The sequence below is a fragment of the Takifugu rubripes genome, chromosome 3, assembly GCF_901000725.2.
Source record: "Takifugu rubripes chromosome 3, fTakRub1.2, whole genome shotgun sequence".
Lineage (NCBI taxonomy): Eukaryota > Metazoa > Chordata > Actinopteri > Tetraodontiformes > Tetraodontidae > Takifugu > Takifugu rubripes.
In genome coordinates this window covers 7,049,358-7,067,711 of record NC_042287.1, presented here as the reverse complement: position 1 = coordinate 7,067,711, position 18,354 = coordinate 7,049,358, and the positions used below count along the sequence as shown (strand labels likewise).

The window sequence follows — 18,354 nt, the reverse complement described above, 5'->3', positions numbered from 1 at the left end:
CAATACAGAAGGCTTGACTGCATGACCTGCATGATAAAGAACGTTACTATTTTCTTACCACAGTTCAGGAGGGTGCAACAAAGCCTCAGGGGAAGGCTGAGTTGCGTAAGCAGTATCTGTTGGAGAAGTACGTGTGGAAGTGGAAGCAGTTTATGAGGTCGAGAAAAGGTGAAGTCCTCTTCCCTCGCCTGCTCAAACTCAGCCACAACAACTGGCTGCGACAGGTACAAAATCGAAAGAATTAATATATTTTCAGTTAGTACAGAATCACAGTTCTTCAGTTTGCGTCCTTAGTCCATTGTTAAATTAGTTTGAAATGAGTAAACTGAATCAACTTTTTTTGTTGTAGGTCCTTTTCACACCAGCCACTCAGGCAGCCAGACAGGCGGCGTGCACAATTGTGGAAGCACTCACCACATTCCCCAGCCGAAAACAGCAAGTTCTGGATCTGCTGACCAGGTGAGAATCTAGTTGAAGCAACGTTCTAATATTTACTGTTTTCTGCAGTGGGCTTTGTAGTTTGTGTAATCTGTCAATGTCACAGCCATGTGCAAGATTATAAATGGACAATTTAAAAAAGGCCAATAAAATAACGTGCCTTTTTGTTGATGTCTGTTCTGTACTGACAAATAGCATAGCTAAAGAGTGAAAGACAAGCTGCCAGGAAAATATGTGGCGATACCTTTTAGAGGTGGTTTGATGAGCAAGTCAGGACCAAAGTTGGCTTCTGTGTGTCTGACAGTTACCTGGACGAGCTGAGCGTGGCTGGAGAGTGTGCAGTGGAATACCTTGGTCTGTACCAGAAGCTGATCAAACCAACACATTGGAAGGTTTACCTGGCAGCCCGCGGTGTCCTGCCCTACATTGGCAACCTGATCACCAAGGTAATAGCCCTGAAATTAAATAGTGTAGGTGAAAAGGGGCAAATAATTGAATTTGTATTTGATTCTCTGTTCAGGAAATAGCCAATCTGCTTGCTCTGGAGGAGGCAACCCTAAGTACAGACCTGCAGCAGGGTTATGCCCTCAAGAGTCTGACTGGTACGGCCATTGCGTTCCTGTTTCCTATGACTCAACAATATTAAATGCGACACTTATGGAGCTGTTGGATCTAAGTGAAACCTTCAGTGTCAAAGTCAAATCACATTATTGTTTGTGCAACAACTAATGCTTATTTTTGACTTTTTTTTGAGCGCGTAAAGTTGTGTGTTTGGTGCACCACAGGATTGCTGTCTTCTTTTGTGGAGGTGGAGTCCATCAAGCGACATTTCAAAAGCAGGTTGGTCGGCACGGTGCTCAACGGCTACCTGTGCCTGAGGAAACTGGTAGTGCAGCGCACTAAGCTGATTGATGAAACCCAGGACATGCTGCTGGAGATGCTGGAAGACATGACAACAGGTCTGCTCCATCTCAGTGTCCCATGCTTCTGTTTTCCTTGATGTCATTCTCTTTCATTTGAAACGTAACAGAAAAACTTTGATTCTGCTTATATTTTGTTGTTAGAAAGGAAAAGCCCTCAAATAGAAGTATATTAACATTGTAACTTTATCCTAGGCACTGAGTCAGAAACCAAAGCCTTCATGGCAGTGTGTATAGAGACTGCAAAGAGATACAACCTGGATGACTACAGAACGCCCGTCTTCATTTTTGAGAGGCTTTGCAGCATCATTTACCCCGTGAGTAACTTTGCACCTGATGATTTAGGTACATTATGTTACATTTTGAGTTTGTCATCACCTCATTTTTCCTGTATGCTCCCATGTCCGTAGGAGGAGAATGAAGTGACAGAGTTTTTTGTGACCTTGGAAAAAGATCCTCAGCAAGAAGACTTCCTGCAGGGTCGCATGCCAGGAAATCCCTACAGCAGCAACGAGCCCGGCATTGGCCCGCTCATGAGGGACGTCAAAAACAAGATCTGCCAAGACTGTGATCTGGTGGCACTGCTTGAAGATGACAGTGGCATGGAGGTAAAATGTTAATGTTAAACACACACACACACACACACACTGCTTGTCCAGTATTAAATGAAGTTTATTTTTCCCTTAGCTTCTGGTCAACAACAAAATCATTAGTTTGGATCTGTCAGTGGCAGAGGTCTACAAGAAGGTGTGGTGTCCTACAAATGAGGTGCGGCTCTTTGTGACTTTGATTCAGTCTTTTATTAGCAGCTGTGGAATGCCTTCAGTTTTATACCTGTGAGGAATGAAGCCAGTTGTCGTTTGTGCCTTCAAAGGGGGAGCCAATGAGAATTATTTATCGAATGAGAGGGCTGCTGGGAGATGCCACTGAGGAATTCATAGAGTCTCTGGACTCAACCACAGGTTAGCTCTTTTTTCGTTCACTCCAGATTTGCTGTCTTTGTTCAGGACAACAGAAGAGAAAAATATCACTTCACCTTCTCTTCTTACAGATGAGGAGGAGGATGATGAAGAGGTGTACAAAATGGCTGGTGTCATGGCACAATGTGGAGGACTGGAGTGTATGCTCAACCGGCTGTCTGGAATAAAAGATTTTAAACAAGGAAGACATCTTCTCACTGTAAGAAAAATAATCTCACATTCAGTTTCAGTGATGCATGTTAAGATCAATTAAGCTGTCTCACACATAACAGGAAGCAGATATAAATATTTTTGAAGATGAAACCATATCTAGTCTGCTATCAAACCACTTATCTGAATGTTGTTGAGATTGTGAAACAGGAAAAGCAGCAAGTGCAAGATTTCTATCATTTTACTGAAGTTAGTTTAAAGTTGGTCTGTAGGCAGTTTATCCACAGTGATATTAATCTCCTCAAACTTCAACTTCTGCCAGATAGCCCTTTAAAGGTGCCATATTTTAAACTCTTTTTTTTCTTTATTAAGATACTTATCTTTGCTTTTAATTATCAAAAAAGTGAGGTGCCCTGAATGTGGAGGGTCAAACCTGTTAGTTTTGTTGCTCCTAATTTCACTGATGGTGTTTTAAGGCTGCTTTATAATCTTGCTTTAATCTAATTGCTTTAAACTACCTTAATCTTGCTTTGTGTTCTTGGATTTTTCTGCACTTAAGATGACAAAACCTGATTTTATGTCTCCCAATCGCAGGTTTTGCTGAAGTTATTTAGTTATTGTGTGAAGGTGAAGATCAACAGGCAGCAGCTGGTCAGACCAGAGATGAACACGCTGAACGTCATGCTGGGAACGCTGAACCTGGTGAGCGCTTCGTTGGCTGTGAACATCAATGGGGAAGATGCTGTTGCAGACGATGGAATCTGTATTTTATCATTCGATTCTTTCCTTTAAATCTTGGTAAAAGCTCATGCTCAGTGCTGTGTTTTGGTCAGGCGTTACTGGCCGAACAGGAGAGCAAGGACAGCGGTGGGGCCTCCATAGCCGAGCAAGTTCTCAGCATCATGGAAATCATCCTGGACGAAGCAAACGCAGAGATTTCTGAGGACAAGGTATCTTTCTAAAATTGAAGACCTCCAAATGATTGTCTGGTCTGTCAGAATGTTCATGGGAACTAATGGTGTAACTGCTGTTTGATGGCTGTTGTTTTGCAGGGTAATCTCCTCTTGACAGGAGACAAGGACCAGCTGGTCATGCTGCTGGACCAGATTAACACCCCGTTTGTGCGTTCCAACCCCAGCGTGCTGCAGGGTCTCCTGCGCATCATCCCTTACCTGTCCTTCGGTGAACTGGAGAAGATGAGGATTTTGGTGGAACGATTCAAACCCTGTTGTAGCTTTGACAAGTGGGCATCTTTTAGCTTTGCTTTTCAAATAATCCCACATGTGCTGGGTGTTGTCTCAGTAATAGTTCAAAGGATTTTGGGCTTTACTAGAAGTATCATTTTTCTGATTTTGTGTATTTTAAAGCTGACTTTGTTTTCCAAGGTATGATGAAGAGCACAGTGCCGATGACAAAGTGTTCCTGGACTGCTTCTGTAAAATCGCTGCTGGTATCAAAAATAACAGCAACGGCCACCAGCTGAAAGATCTAATTCTCCAGAAAGGCATCACTCAGAGTGCTCTGGACTACATGAAGAAACATATCCCAAATGCCAAAAAGTAGGTCTTCTTACCGCTTTGTTCCAACCTGAAGTAACATTCTCCTGCCTCTGTTTTCATTAAATATGGGCTCCACGTCTTTCAGTCTGGATGCAGACATCTGGAAGAAGTTCCTTTCCAGACCAGCTCTCCCCTTCATTCTCCGACTGCTGCGTGGTTTGGCTACCCAGCATCCCCCCACACAGGTACCAAATATCTAATCAAAAACTCCAGCGCGGCCTTGACCTACGTATGAAGGAGCAACAGCACATGTTCTCGGCCTCACAGGTGCTCATAGGCACCGACTCCATCACCAACTTGCACAAGCTGGAGCAGGTATCCAGCGATGAAGGAATAGGAACCCTGGCCGAGAACCTTCTGGAGGCACTGAGGGAACACAGTGAGGTAAACCTCAAGATCGAAGCAGCCCGCCGGGAGACCAGAGCAGAGAAGAAGAGGATGGCTATGGCCATGCGACAGAAGGCGCTGGGAACACTGGGCATGACGGTAGTCGTCCAATCCTTTACCCGTATTTACTGGAGAAAAAAAGAAAAGTATTGGCCTCCACCTAGTGTCATTTTTGTGTGATATGGGACGTCTGCTTTTGCTTTTCAGACCAATGAAAAGGGTCAGGTGGTGACCAAGACTTCACTGTTGAAGCAAATGGAGGATCTGATAGAGGAACCGGGCTTAACCTGCTGCATCTGTAGAGAGGGCTACAAGTTCCAGGTACCCTCCCCATCCAGAACTACCAGACGGTGTCAAAGCACCACATTCATGTTGAATTACAGAGAGTGGAGCTGAAGGGACGGAGAGTATTTCAGTCGGTCACTCAAGTTTCTTTTAAGTGTTGAAGAGACTAGACACAAAGCAGCAGATCTGAGGAGCACAGGGGAAATATGTGCAAGTCTGATAAAGTGATTTTGCAGCTGTGACGTCACGAGCTTTAGATACCACTGTGTTCTGGCCCAGTTGCCTGTGCTTTCATTTATCATCTGTTTATTTGTCTTGGTCCAGCCTTCCAAAACCTTGGGTATTTACACCTTCACAAAGCGAGTGTTCCTGGAGGACTTCGAAAACAAGCCCCGGAAGCAGCAGGGCTACAGCACTGTGTCGCACTTTAACATTGTCCATTACGACTGCCACCTGGCTGCTGTCAGGTAGCCTCCTTCAGACGCCCTTCAGAGCTTCATATAAGCGGCCGTGTTCGTTTGGCATTCCCGCCCATCTTTGTGCGTTCCGTTGGCAGGCTGGCTCGAGGGCGAGAGGAATGGGACAGCGCTTTGCTCCAGAATGCAAATACCAAGTGCAATGGGCTGCTTCCCGTCTGGGGGCCGCACGTTCCAGAATCGGCTTTTGCTACATGCTTAGCAAGGTAAGGTCCTAAAGAGTACAGACATGCACGCGCGTGAACTTGGCTCTGTGTCACGTTCATTACTAACCTCCTTTCTGGCTCATCCACAGGCACAACACATATCTACAGGAGTGCACCGGCCAGCGGGAGCCCACCTACCAACTCAACATCCACGACACCAAACTGCTGTTCCTCCGCTTTGCTACTGAACAATCATTCAGCGTGGATACTGGAGGAGGAGGACGGGAGAGCAACATACACCTCATTCCCTACATCATTCACACTGTGCTTTATGTCCTCAACACGTACGTCCCCTCCTGATGGATTTACTCCTTGATGTGTAAAATGAGACGACTCTTCACGTCTAGAAAACCTAAAGTTGGCTAATGCTTGATCACCACCTCTGACAGTACAAGGGCGACATCCCGCGAGGAAAAGAACCTGCAGAGTTTCCAGGAGCAGCCATGTGAGAAATGGGTGGAGAGCTCATATGATGTTGACGGACCCCACTATTTCACCATCCTGGCCATGCACATCATGCCGCCCGAACGCTGGAGGACCTCACGCTTGTACTTCCTGCGGAGGCTCTTGGTCACCGCACACACCCGCAAGGTCTCAGCAGTTTCCACCAACAAGTAAGAAAATACCCTTCTTTCCTTTTTTTTTTTTATTAAAGATACAAAACTTTGTCCAAAATAGATCTATATTAGCTTGTTGGGAAAGTGTCAGCTGCTCCGCTGATTTTCAATGCAACAGAAGTGGAGATCATATTTCAGCCATCTCTGTGCTTCCTCCCCTCAGACTCACAGATAAAACACCAAAGGAGTACGCGGTCTATCGCTCCCCTCTCCTCTTCTGGGGCCTGGTGGATCTGGTCTATGACATGTTCAGGGTGAGTGTCTGTTTCACTGCTACCCTGCCGATTCTCTACCTCTTCAGCATTTTTAAAGATGCGTTTTAACAGCCGCTAGCTATTCAGGTCGTCCCTCCATCTGGCCTTTACAGGAGAATCCTGTATGAAGACAGATAAAGTTTATTCTTTTCTTCTATTCTTGCCATTTTTGTGACCTACAGAAAGTACCTACAAGCAACACAGAGGGGGGCTGGTCCTTCTCACTGGCAGAATATATCCGTCACAACGACATGCCGATCTACGAGGCCTCCGAGCGCGTTCTCAGGGCCTTCCAGGACGAACTCATGCCTGCTGAGTCCTTGTCGGAGATCTTCGACGTCGTAGGTCAGTCTGCAAACGCAGCCCGTCAGCGGAGTCTCAGGGCAACGGGGGCCCGTTCGGTCCAGGTCATAATGTTGTTTGATTGTTTTCTAGGTCTCCTCTCTGAAATCCCAGACCCAGACATCTTCCTCCAGGATTTGTTGAACTCTTTGCCCTGACGGGAAACCCCTCGAATCACGCCCCACCTGAGGGGGAACCGCCCCGCGAAAAGAAAAACGCTGAGTCAATTACCAACAGAAAAGAGACACACGCAAACACGCTGAGACACAACATACCGGTACCATGACTCTTCCTCACCCCCCCCCTTCCCCATACGTCATCTTAGATTTAACCAAAAGCAGAAACGGTGTGTAGTTTAAAAACATCCACGTCTGGTCAACACCTTTGTAACATTTAAACACACAAAAAAAATAAAAATAAATCGCATTTAAGAGTGAGGGGGACAGTTCCCAGCAGCCTGCCCAAGACTTGAGTTTATTTTGGTCTAGCTTTGTTTTTCTGCTTCGAGACATTTCCCACTTTAAAGACTTCACTCTTGTCCCAGAGGACAGCTCAAGGGAATCCAGCGTAGGGGATGAATAGAATGAAAGCAGTTTTAGGGTGGAAATGGGTTTTTTAAACGACCCCATCTGGCTCCTAGTCTGGGGTCAAATGTGAAAGTAAGTGAAATGTTTTTGGATTTGATGCACCATGTGTTACGAGTGGCATTTGATTTTATCTTTCTTCCCTGTTTTTGTTTGTTTTTGGTTTAAGTTGTTTTGGGCTTCAGGACTTTTTAAGATTCCAGGAGATTTGATTGTCGGAGTTGGGCTGTCCTTTTCCTGTGATTCATGCTGACCCGTTTCCATGGTTCTTAGGTTCTAACTGGAATTTGAGTGATGAACATGAAAATAAGTTTGGGGTTTTTTTGGTTTGTGTGTTTGTGTAATGTTTCTTTTATCAACGGCAAAGAAAAAATGGGTCAAATAAAGTTAAAGAATAAAAAGTGTTTTTTGTTTTTTTTATTAAGGTCTGGCTTTGTCACAAAGGGAACCTTTGGACGCGTGAAGTCCATCTGACAGTGAAACATCAGTCAATAATAATAATCTACATTATATGCTTCACCTTTTTCTTTTTTACACCATAGTTTTTCTTTCTTTCTTTCTCAGCCTCTTTATTCTTTTATTTCTAGGTATCAAAGATTTCTCCCATAATTCCTGGCGACACTTGTGACTTTTTGAAAACCCCTAAAGCCACTTTTATCCTGTTCCACCGCAGCGAGTTTAAACGACTGGAGCTGAATGCATGGTCTGGATTTCACCCATTATTGTATTATCGCCTCCTGCTGCTACAATGTTCATCTGTTGCTGAATGTCTGCTTTCTGAATCGAGTCTGTGATTAATAAAGCAGTAACTACTCCAAACGGTGGTGACCTTCTGTTCCAGCTGCTCAACATGAGATGCAACGCGTTCCTTTCTGAGAGAAACTGAAGAGGAAACGCCTTGATGCCACAATTTCAGCCATATTAAAGCCAAAACAGCAACTTTAATTATAATAGTAGCAATATTAAGGATAATGGGCAATACAAGTGACTTTATTGGGAACATGTTGCAGGATGTGTACGTAACATTAAATAGAAGAGAAATATTAAATGTTTCGTGCTTTGTTATAGTTTGTTGTGAAACGTCCACATACGGTACTTTGCCACCGCCATGTTTCACAGAGGTGATGGTGTGTTCAGGTAGAAGTTTAGGATTTCCATGGAGGCTTAAAAGGTTAATTTTATGTGTTGTCCAGCCAAAAAATCTCTCTCCACATGTAGCAGCTCTGTCTACTGAATAAAACGTTTCCTAATTTTAACATTTCGAAACCAATATGGATAAAAATCTGTTCGAATATTTTTTTAAAAATCCATTTTGTGTGGAAAAAAGCAGCAAAATATCTCCAAATAATGTGGAAAGTAGTTCGTTTCTAAACCACGAGGGGGCGACACTGATCAAGGCAATGGCTGCCTTCACCCGTCTCATCTGCACAAACCCAGCAGAGTTGTCAGAAAGTCACTCCGATTCTCAATGATATGTAAACATTTTATTTCCAGCTTGCACATAAAAGCACATATTGCACATTTAACATATGGCTTTTCACAATCCAACAGAACCATCAGAATGTTGTCAGTTGAACATCCCATGAGACAGTATGCATTAGCATACAATATTTCCCCTTTAAACAAAGGAATATGGCTTTGACTCGTTTATCCACACACGATCACCTCCAGTGATCACTGATGCTGCTTCACTTCCGGACCAGTCAAATCTGATTCAGTGGGAGACGGCTCCCCCTTCCGGGTTCAGGAATTTCCTGAAACAGTCTCGCAGGTCTCCCCTCGGGTCAGCACAGAGGCAGAACGTCGTCGGCAGCCGAAGGGAACAGCCGCAAGGCCTCTCTGGAGGATTTGCTGTAGCCGTTGTGGAAAATTATGGCCTTCTTGACAGCGAAGAAGGAAACCGTCCTGTCCCACACGTCAGAGGTGGAAACGCCGCCGCTGAGCTGCACCTCCAGTGCCGAGCGGAGCTTCACTGCCCTGTCTGCACACTTCCTCTCCAGAACCATCACCTTGCCCATGCTGAGCAGAAACAAGCACAAATAGAAGATTAAAGCAGGGGTTCAAAGGGTCAACCAGTCGTAAGCCTGAAAAATCCCACGAAACCTAAACACATCGATAGTTGTAGGATGACAAAGAGGTTCCAGGAAAAGCCCAAGTCCAAACTTACGTTGTTTGCTGATCCCTCATCGTAGACCCAAAGCCCGGCGTGTCCAGATCTCTTTAAGAGGTGTTGGGGAGTTATGATTTTACCCAGACGTCCCTCCTTTATATACCCGCGTCAACTTTCCCAACATCAGTAATGTGATGCAGGTTCTCAGGGTGTTTGACCAATCGCACAGCCGTGTTATGACAATAGGATGTGGATGAATTAGCAGAATTCATGGGGTACAACGACCACCCCCCCCCAACCCAAACAAACAGGGAGGAGGGGCCCCTCTTCTCTGCGGATGCTCCACAATGCTGATTGTTGCCGGGACTGGCAGTGATATGTGGTGGGAACGTGGAGGGAAAGTATGTCACTTTCACAGGAAGGTGGGCGTTCGCCGGCCGAGCTCCCGTATTTGACCTCTGGGTCATAATCAGGTCTCAGGCACATTGATAACAGCAGTCAATACGATTGTTTGGCGTAGTTTATTTTGTTAGAGACGGCAGCATTTTTTAGTTTTAATCTTCTTTGATTGTAAAATGTGATTAGTCTTTTTAAGGTAATCTGTTCTATAAAGTTTCCACCGAGTAACTCGGCCTTAAAGGTTCACACAGACATTAGCACTTATTTAACTTTCTACCTATTTAAGCCACTCCAATTCTCACGGTGAACATCTCCCACGCTTGACTGGCTGACAATAGAGTATGATCCATCCAGATGGTGCGCCTGGAAGCCCTGTTGACAGCCCTGGGCTGCTGGGTGTGTGTGTGTGCGGGGGGGGGGGTTGGTCACTCAATCTTTGTCTGATGGGGCACACTTCCTTTGTGCAGCCGGCCTCAGTGTCATTAACACTGAAGTGTGGGAAGCCTGGGACCACGGCGGCTCCCACGTTCCACACACGCAGGAGCGGAGCGTGTGACTGAGACGTGGCCAGCGGCAAGTGGGCCAGCTTGCTGTGTGTGTGTGTGTGTGTGTGTGTGTGTGTGTGTGTGTGTGTGTGTGTGTGTGTGTGTGTGTGTGTGTGTGTGAAGAGAGGAGAAGAGAGGAGAGGGGAAGAGAAGAGAAGAGAAGAGAGGGGGGAAGTGAATGTGTGTGGCGGCCTGTGTGAGAATGTTTGAGCGCGTGTGTGGTGGTGATGGTGGTGATGGTGGTGGGGGGGGTGGGGGGGGGGGGGGGGGCTGATGTGTGAACATGTGCTGAAGTGTGGAGACGTTTATGGTTGATATTCTCAGCGGAGGCAGCACACTTATCTGACACTTCCTGTTTATTTGGCATCGGAATCATCGGAGGTTTGAGCGGAGTCGGAGTGATCGTGTGGTCCTTAAAGCTGATTCTGGTGTTTCTTTAGACAAGGAAACAAGATGATGATCTGATGACCGGCCCATCAAAATGGCAGAGTCCCCAAAACACCTTTAATGGTGAGGAAGCTCCGAGTCGACGCCTGTGCAAAGCTCCTCTGGTCTCCACGGCCGCGCGGCTCCGTGACGGAAGTGCCAGCGTGGTCGACGTGGCTCCGCGTCGGTCCTTCCTAAGATTTGGCCCTCGGCGTCGCCCGCGTGTGCCTGGTGGCGCAGGCACTTTGTGCTCAATTACGTGGCGGCAGAGATGACAAGAGACAGCGGCGTGCTTCCCCGTGGGGTCACCACTTTCCCATATCAACACAAGCACGGGGTCAGCCTCCCAGCTAAAGCCTTCCCCTCCGCCTCCTCCCTCCCCACCCCCCCACCCCGGGCTCTTTCTCTTGCGGTCTATTCCTCCACCTGCTCCCCGGAGACACACTCATTGTCCCCACGGCTATAAACACTTCATTGAGCATGTGGCAGCCCTGCGTTCCTCAAAGCCCTTCCCAGCGTTCCCATTGGCCTGGGGACTGTGAGAAAGTCCAACAAGCCCAAGACCCACACATTCATATGGAGATTTGGGTGTATAAATACAGGCGGGAGAAGAGGAGAAGGCAGCTCAGATCTGAGAGGCTCTTCGACCGAGCAGGACCGCTCTGACTCGACAGCCATGGCACCCACTGTTTTTGGACAAGCAACTTTTCCTAAGGAACATCTCGCTCCTGCTCATAAGGTGAGCCGAATTTCCATACTGAGATTTGTTCATCTGACTTAAAAGAAAACTTTGATTTTAAGAGGGAGAGAGAGAGAAAAGAACACCTGAATTAATCCCCCCCTTTTTCTCCTGCTCTCTTTAGCTGAGAAAGCCGATGGTGGAGAAGCTGCGCCGCGACCGCATCAACACCAGCATCGAGCAGCTGAAGGCTCTGCTGGGACCAGAGTTCCTCCGGCAGCAGCCCGACTCCAAGCAGGAGAAGGCCGACATCCTGGAGATGGCCGTGTCCTACCTGAGGGGCTGGCAGCAGCAGCAGCAGCTGCAGAAGGCCAGCGTGGTCCCGGGCCCCGTGGCCGCCAGGGACGGTTATTCCCGCTGCCTCCAGGAGGCCGTCGGCTTCCTGTCCCGCTGCGAGCTCCAGACGCAGGCGCACAGGCGGCTCCTGGGCCACTTCCACGGCCTGCAGGCGTCCAGCGGGACCGGCCACGCTCCCTCCACACTCTCTCCCCCTGGCTCTCCGCTCCACCAGCTAAGCTCCAGTAAGGAAGCCCACCAGGCCGGCAGCGCCCTGTGGAGACCTTGGTAGGGGGGGACACCTGTGAGGGGACACCTGTGAGGGGACACCTGTGTCCGTGAAGGTCCTGGACAGACAGTTACCGGCTGACCCGGTTCTTCTGCTTCGGCAGGAGGACGGTTCAGCCTTGTATCCGAGGCGATCCTGTGCCGGTATTCCTTTGGAAGGACGGACGATTCAGGTTTTACTGAATGTGCGCGCACGTGTGCACGTGTGCACGTGTGTGCGCGCACGTGTGTGTGTGGATTACACACAGTGTTCACTATTCCTGTGAGGAAGAACTGCTGTTTGATTTGACTTTGCAAATATCACTTTTTATTTGTGTAACACCCACGTCGGGTGGAACTGATCCGTGTCTTTGATACTGAGTATTTGTGTTATTGATCCTCAATACTGAGGATCACTTATTGATTCCTGATACTGAGTATTACTAATGGATCCTCAATGATGAGGATGACTTATTGATTCCTGATACTGAGTATTACTAATGGATCCTCAATACTGAGGATGACTTATTGATTCCAGATACTGAGTATTACTAATGGATCCTCAATGATGAGGATCATTTATTGATTCCTGATACTGAGTATTACTAATGGATCCTCAATGATGAGGATGACTTATTGATTCCAGATACTGAGTATTACTAATGGATCCTCAATACTGAGGATCACTTTTTGATTCCTGATACTGAGTATTACTAATGGATCCTCAATACTGAGGATCACTTTTTGATTCCTGATACTGAGTATTACTAATGGATCCTCAATACTGAGGATCACTTATTGATTCCTGATAATGAGTATTACTAATGGATCCTCAATTATGAGGATCACTTATTGATTCCAGATACTGAGTATTACTAATGGATCCTCAATTATGAGGATCACTTATTGATTCCTGATAATGAGTATTACTAATGGATCCTCAATTATGAGGATTAATTATTGATTCCTGATACTGAGTATTACTAATGGATCCTCAATACTGAGGATCACTTATTGCTCTTTCATACTGAGTGTTTCCAATTGATCTTCGATACTGTGTGTTACTTGTTGATCCTCAATACTGAGGATCACTTATCGATCTTTGATCCCGAGTATTTCTTATTGATCTTTGATACTGTGTATCACTTATTGATCTTTTATACTATGTATTGTTTCTTGATAGATTTCATCAGCTTGATGTTGTTGAATCACCTCCAAACCATCAATGGATCCTGTGGATCCATGTTTCCTGTAAATCATGTTTTGATTATTCGTTATTTTGACAATATGTGACCCATATTGGGGCCATGTGTGATCAGTTGTTATTGTTAACTGTTGAGTGATGATGTCATTGGATGGTTGTCATCCTCCTTTATTACCTTTTATAAAGGGAAAGTTACTCTGTCACTGCAACAGTTTTGTTGAATTGCTTCCTTGAGAAGTTTTGCTGTTGGAAAAATAAATGAAAACTTCACATGAAGTTTTAAAATGACAAACAACTGTGTTTTCAACGTTTCTTCACCCGAGGAAAATGGAAATAGTCACAATAGCAAGAGTACAAAAATTAGAAAAGGTTCCTGTAATGCTGCAGGTACTGATCTTGTTTAGCACAACCTTTAACATAATTATTATTTAAATCTCAGCATAGAAAATTAGAGATTCCTCTAAACATGCATGTTGCATCATCATCATCATCATCATAATTTTGATGAAGAATGACAGAATAATACTGATTTACACTAGTCTAGTTTTTTAAAGAGTCCCATTTGCTCACATGGTGAACACAGACCACTGGCAGTGGTCTGTAAAACTAAGAACTAGAGTTGACAGGACTTAGGACTAAACTTTGTTGACAGAGCTGCTGCCCGATCAACAGATTTATTACAGTGGATTGAACTACTTTGGACTGTTATATTCTTATTTTCCATTCAGTAAAAATTTGAAATGTGAGTCGGCCAAAATTGTTTCTCACGCCAAAAATGTTTTAATGATTCACAACATTTTGACTTTTTTCTTCATGGTGAATAATATATGTTTTTTTAACCTTTCAACTAGTCATTGGCATCAGAACTAAAAGAGAGAAGGACAGAGGAGAGAGGAGAGGAAACATCAGAGGAAAACAAAAAAAATGGTTCTTGATATCACACAAATATGCCTAAAACGTGTGTTTCTGGAGGGCACCTGGATCAAAGTCTCCACCACTTTATCTGAACGAATGAATGAATGATTTTTACTTTTAATGTTGTTTGAGGTTTGCTCCTTTCCAGTTGACCTCATGTAATTTGTGACAGTAGAGAAGGAGTTTGCCGGATGTGATTCATCTAAGTCTGCCTCGCTGGTGCCTGGACGTCCAGAAAAAAGGAGATAAAATAAAAAAAAGGGGTGTGCAGGACCCTCCGGCTCTGCCTCGGTGGTGGTCACGGCCTGCTGTCTGTACTGCATGAATTATGTCTCAAGTACCACAAAAGTCTTTCACAACTATTTGTGTGTGCAGAAGTTGTGGAGAATGCGGCGTGCCTTTCTCAGGGTCTGCTTGGACTTTCTCAGGGTCTCGTTGGCCAGGCCAGATGGTCCGGCTGAAGCTGGCTCCCCTCCCCCTTCAACAGGAGATCAAACACCGTGGCTAATGTGATGTGTAACAAGACACACTTCTATTGTTCCCCTCCCGGGGGCCAGTGAATAGGCGCAGAGTGTGGGAAACGGGAGATACCACACTCACAGAGAGATGGCTGATGGGAAGCCGTTCTGTGCCGCCACAGGTCTGAACGATGGCCGGGGGTTTATGGCAGGAATTCTGAGCCCTTAAACTGCTGGTGGGAGGGGAACTCGTCTTCACACACACTTGTTGACAAAGAGTGCCGGTAGCCACGTTGTGCACAGTAGCTCCTGTGAGGATGCACAGCCTCGCACAGACGCCTCGGTGTTTAAGTCAACAGAAAGGCCTGGGAATTAGATTTAAAAAAACAGGCCTGATTAAATGCCACTCCGATTAAAATAATCTGATTAATACAGATTAAGATTTGTCCATGTGCCATCAGGAGTTTAACACAAAATATTCTGAACCTCAGTTCTCATCTTCCTTTAGATAAATTAATAAAAGACGCATGCAGGATGCATTCCTCAAAGTGTCTTTAGGCTGAGGGTGGGAGCGTTCGCCTGATAAAGAGCTATTTCATTTGGGACACTTCTTTACTTTGGATTAAATAAACCTTTGAGCACATCTTGGGTAGAGGATGTGTGTGTGCCTGAAGGATCCACACACCCTGGAGGCAGATGGACTGCTCAGTGCCAGCCAGCGAGGACAGTCGACTTGATTTTTCTCAGACGGGCCGAGACACAGACTTCGTGTTTGTCCTGCAACAAAAGATTCATTAACATTCCCGATGGAGCATTGAGGAGTGGCAAAGCTTCTGTAGCTCATTTACCCCGATGTTGGGAGAGTGGTGGGAAACGGGGGAGACGGGACTACTCACACAGCGCCCACAAGGACGGCTTCACATCTGGGGACAGCCGACGATGGGGGCCCTTGTAGGCACCCTGCCAACCTTCCCATAATGCCATTAGGTTGACACTAATTTGACACAAAACTTTCATCTTAGAGCAGGAGCTGCTCAGTGGAGGGATGGCAGGAATTTACTGACAAATATGTAACTACAAACTAGCTATCAGACCCAACCTGAGTCTCAATGCGCAGAATGAAATAGGTGCTATTTGATAGATGGGTCATGGTTCGGATTGTGTTGTGTTGCTAGGTCGAAAACGAGATGTACTGGTGTAAAACACTGGTGATTTTTTTTGTTAAAAATAAATAAACGATATTTTTTAGTCACTAAACCCTTTGTGCCAGAGGCTTTAAAAGCGAATTTAATGTTGCTGAAAAAAAAAAACCCGACTCAAAACAGTCCTGCTGTGCGTCATTAGGTGAGCACGAGGCGATTTACCGCGCCTCCCGCACAGCACGCGGCCCGGAGCGTGCGCCACTCGCCCGCTTTCACACCTGGGAGCGCTCAAAACCGCAATTTTGCGCGACATTTGTGATTCCTAACAAGACGGGAAAAATAATCAGCTCGGAGGGAACAAAATCCCATCTTGTCTCGTCACATTTTGCGTGAATTAACGCATCTTGCGCGCACTTTGGAACGCTTAACATACAAAGTTGACATTAAAAGGGCCATTTCATGTGTCAGAAATCTCCCCTCTGCACGCCCCAATGTTGTTTTTTCCCTACAGGAAGGAAAACCTCCTTTGAAGAGAAACCTTCAGCTTGGTTTATTGCAGCAATGTGTTTGGCCCCCACGTCTCAAAATGCACACCCCTTTCTTTATTAGACTACCCGGGACTTTTTTTCGTGTCTAAGAATTAAATTCTAACCTGCAGCCTGAGATAAATTCTCAGATGACACTTGATAAATTGTTAATTACCTGTTGCTTATCTTGGGAAAACCGCCTCACACAGATAAATGCTCTGTGAATTATAGACGTCTCCCATTGTTGTCCCAGGAGTCCCACTGGTCAGAGTGTGGGAACCACTGCCCTGCCTCATCCACATGGCTTTGTTATGCTAATGCCTCGGTATAAAATGAGAAGCAGCTTCCCCAGAGGCATCAGAGCTCACGCTGCAGCCCAGGAGAAGCATCTTACTCCACCTGCACCGACATGGCTCCCTGCTCCACCAACTACTCCACTCATCAAATCCATATCTCAGAGAAAGACAACATCAGAGTAAGTACATAAGCAAATGTTATTCAACTTTAAAAAAAAAAAAAAAAAAACAACCAAAAAAACAACTCTGATTACTTGTTGAATTGGTGCTAACCTGCCTGTGTCCTCTTTCTCCAGCTGAGAAAACCAGTTGTAGAGAAAATGCGCAGAGATCGAATCAACAGCTGCATCGATCAACTCAAAGTCATCCTGGAAAAAGAGTTCCACAAGCAGGAACCAAACTCCAAGCTGGAGAAGGCCGACATCCTGGAGATGACCGTGAGCTTCCTGAGGCAGCAGCTGCAGCCCAGCCTGTGTGGCAGCAGCTACAGCCCAGGCTACACCCACTGCTGGAGGGACTCGCCACACTTCCTCTCTGCAGGATCCAACCCGGAGGTCTCGGCCCCCTCGCTGCAGGGCCCCCAGCAGCAGAAGCAGCAGCAGCTCCCTCAGGCTCAGAGAGGCGGCAGCTCATCCCCAGTGTCCTCCAGTCCCAGGCCCACCACCCTGGAGGACAACAAGAGCAGCAGGGGCCCTGTGTGGAGGCCCTGGTAGAACCCGTGACCCACAGACACTGTTAGACCTGAGGGGAGCTGCACCCTCCCTCATTATGTAGGAAATATGTTTCCAGCCTGCCTGCTCAAGGTGGGCTTTCTTATTGTCTCATCACATTGATGGACAAGTAAAAGGGACGTCCCTGACTTACTGAAAGACTGTTCTGCTCTGACTGGAACTCACGTGTGATTTTCCTTTGTGTTTAAAGATGTTTGATGCTGTGCTGATATTACTGTCATATTCTGTGAGGTGTCTGTTTACTCCAGTGGAGTTTATCTTGAGACTGCTTGTAACAGTATCTGCAATACTGCCTTACACTGACAGTTCTGTTGAGAATATTTCTCTCCTTTTCTTTTCAGTGATCTATGCCAAAATTCTGCTTTGTACGTGTTTGTTTGTTTGTGCATGTGTGTGTGAAATTGCTCTTTTGCTATCACCTTTATGCTCTTAATATTTTTTTTATTTGTTTGACAATTAACAATAAAAGAAACAATCATAAAAAATATTTTGATGCTGTTTATTTACCATGAAACAATTGATAATGTTTAACGAGTGGTTTCAGCTTTTAGATTCAAGTTTAAGATCAATAAACAAATACATATTGCTTATAGACATGATACTGTAATTACTAGCTTTAATTAGGTATTATATAGGTTCACCATACAGTCCTCATATTAGGACTTACAGCATATAAAGATAAAGTTCAGGTCTCAGAAGGTTCAAATGATTAAAGAGAGTGATCTCTTTGGAATTGTTTCCTGATGTGAACAGTTGGAACCTATAGGAAGGAATACATCACATTATCTCCATGATAATTCAGAGAGTTGTACATTTGGTTTAAACAATTGCGGGTGTTGATTTATTAGTCCTGATTCATCAAAGTTTTCCAAAAATATATTTTATATTGAACCTTGTAATATACCAATGCAACATAAATGGTAAAATTTAGGACATGAAGCCATAAAAAGTGCTTTTCACAAAAATAAATAAGCTAAGTCAAATATATAAACTGACTTCTGAAAGTCAAATGAGATAAGAAAATACATGTTTATTTTGAGACAAAACAATATTAATTGATAAAGAGAAGGACCCTGTGAAAACTACAGAAAATAAACCACTGACAATTATCTAACTATGAG

The 18,354-nt window shown here is 45.3% G+C and overlaps 3 protein-coding genes across 12 annotated transcripts in view; all 3 read left to right on the top strand.

The window, feature by feature from the left end:
• ubr4 (ubiquitin protein ligase E3 component n-recognin 4) overlaps window positions 1-8,017 on the top strand; it is a 40,435-nt gene extending 32,418 nt beyond the window's left edge. For all 10 annotated transcript variants that reach the window (XM_029834013.1, XM_011602405.2, XM_029834014.1 and 7 more), the window contains 24 exons: window positions 64-224; window positions 350-459; window positions 743-884; window positions 959-1,040; window positions 1,224-1,397; window positions 1,554-1,675; window positions 1,769-1,966; window positions 2,046-2,126; window positions 2,233-2,320; window positions 2,410-2,537; window positions 3,083-3,190; window positions 3,322-3,438; window positions 3,541-3,731; window positions 3,874-4,047; window positions 4,133-4,232; window positions 4,315-4,533; window positions 4,642-4,755; window positions 5,044-5,186; window positions 5,276-5,401; window positions 5,491-5,685; window positions 5,791-6,015; window positions 6,182-6,272; window positions 6,455-6,617; window positions 6,708-8,017. In XM_029834013.1, the coding sequence (XP_029689873.1) occupies window positions 64-224; window positions 350-459; window positions 743-884; window positions 959-1,040; window positions 1,224-1,397; window positions 1,554-1,675; window positions 1,769-1,966; window positions 2,046-2,126; window positions 2,233-2,320; window positions 2,410-2,537; window positions 3,083-3,190; window positions 3,322-3,438; window positions 3,541-3,731; window positions 3,874-4,047; window positions 4,133-4,232; window positions 4,315-4,533; window positions 4,642-4,755; window positions 5,044-5,186; window positions 5,276-5,401; window positions 5,491-5,685; window positions 5,791-6,015; window positions 6,182-6,272; window positions 6,455-6,617; window positions 6,708-6,772 (3,317 nt within the window). In that variant the 3' untranslated portion in view covers window positions 6,773-8,017. The remainder of the gene's footprint in view (window positions 1-63; window positions 225-349; window positions 460-742; window positions 885-958; window positions 1,041-1,223; window positions 1,398-1,553; window positions 1,676-1,768; window positions 1,967-2,045; window positions 2,127-2,232; window positions 2,321-2,409; window positions 2,538-3,082; window positions 3,191-3,321; window positions 3,439-3,540; window positions 3,732-3,873; window positions 4,048-4,132; window positions 4,233-4,314; window positions 4,534-4,641; window positions 4,756-5,043; window positions 5,187-5,275; window positions 5,402-5,490; window positions 5,686-5,790; window positions 6,016-6,181; window positions 6,273-6,454; window positions 6,618-6,707) is intronic.
• A 3,286-nt stretch (window positions 8,018-11,303) lies between these two features.
• On the top strand, window positions 11,304-13,456 carry LOC101076256 (transcription factor HES-5-like). The gene is made up of 2 exons (XM_003963145.2): window positions 11,304-11,417; window positions 11,542-13,456. The coding sequence occupies exons 1-2, from the start codon at window positions 11,355-11,357 to the stop codon at window positions 11,983-11,985; spliced, it is 507 nt and encodes a 168-aa protein (XP_003963194.1). The 5' UTR covers window positions 11,304-11,354; the 3' UTR covers window positions 11,986-13,456.
• A 3,046-nt stretch (window positions 13,457-16,502) lies between these two features.
• On the top strand, window positions 16,503-17,718 carry her12 (hairy-related 12). The gene is made up of 2 exons (XM_003963269.2): window positions 16,503-16,681; window positions 16,799-17,718. The coding sequence occupies exons 1-2, from the start codon at window positions 16,616-16,618 to the stop codon at window positions 17,213-17,215; spliced, it is 483 nt and encodes a 160-aa protein (XP_003963318.1). The 5' UTR covers window positions 16,503-16,615; the 3' UTR covers window positions 17,216-17,718.
• Window positions 17,719-18,354: the final 636 nt, after the last annotated feature.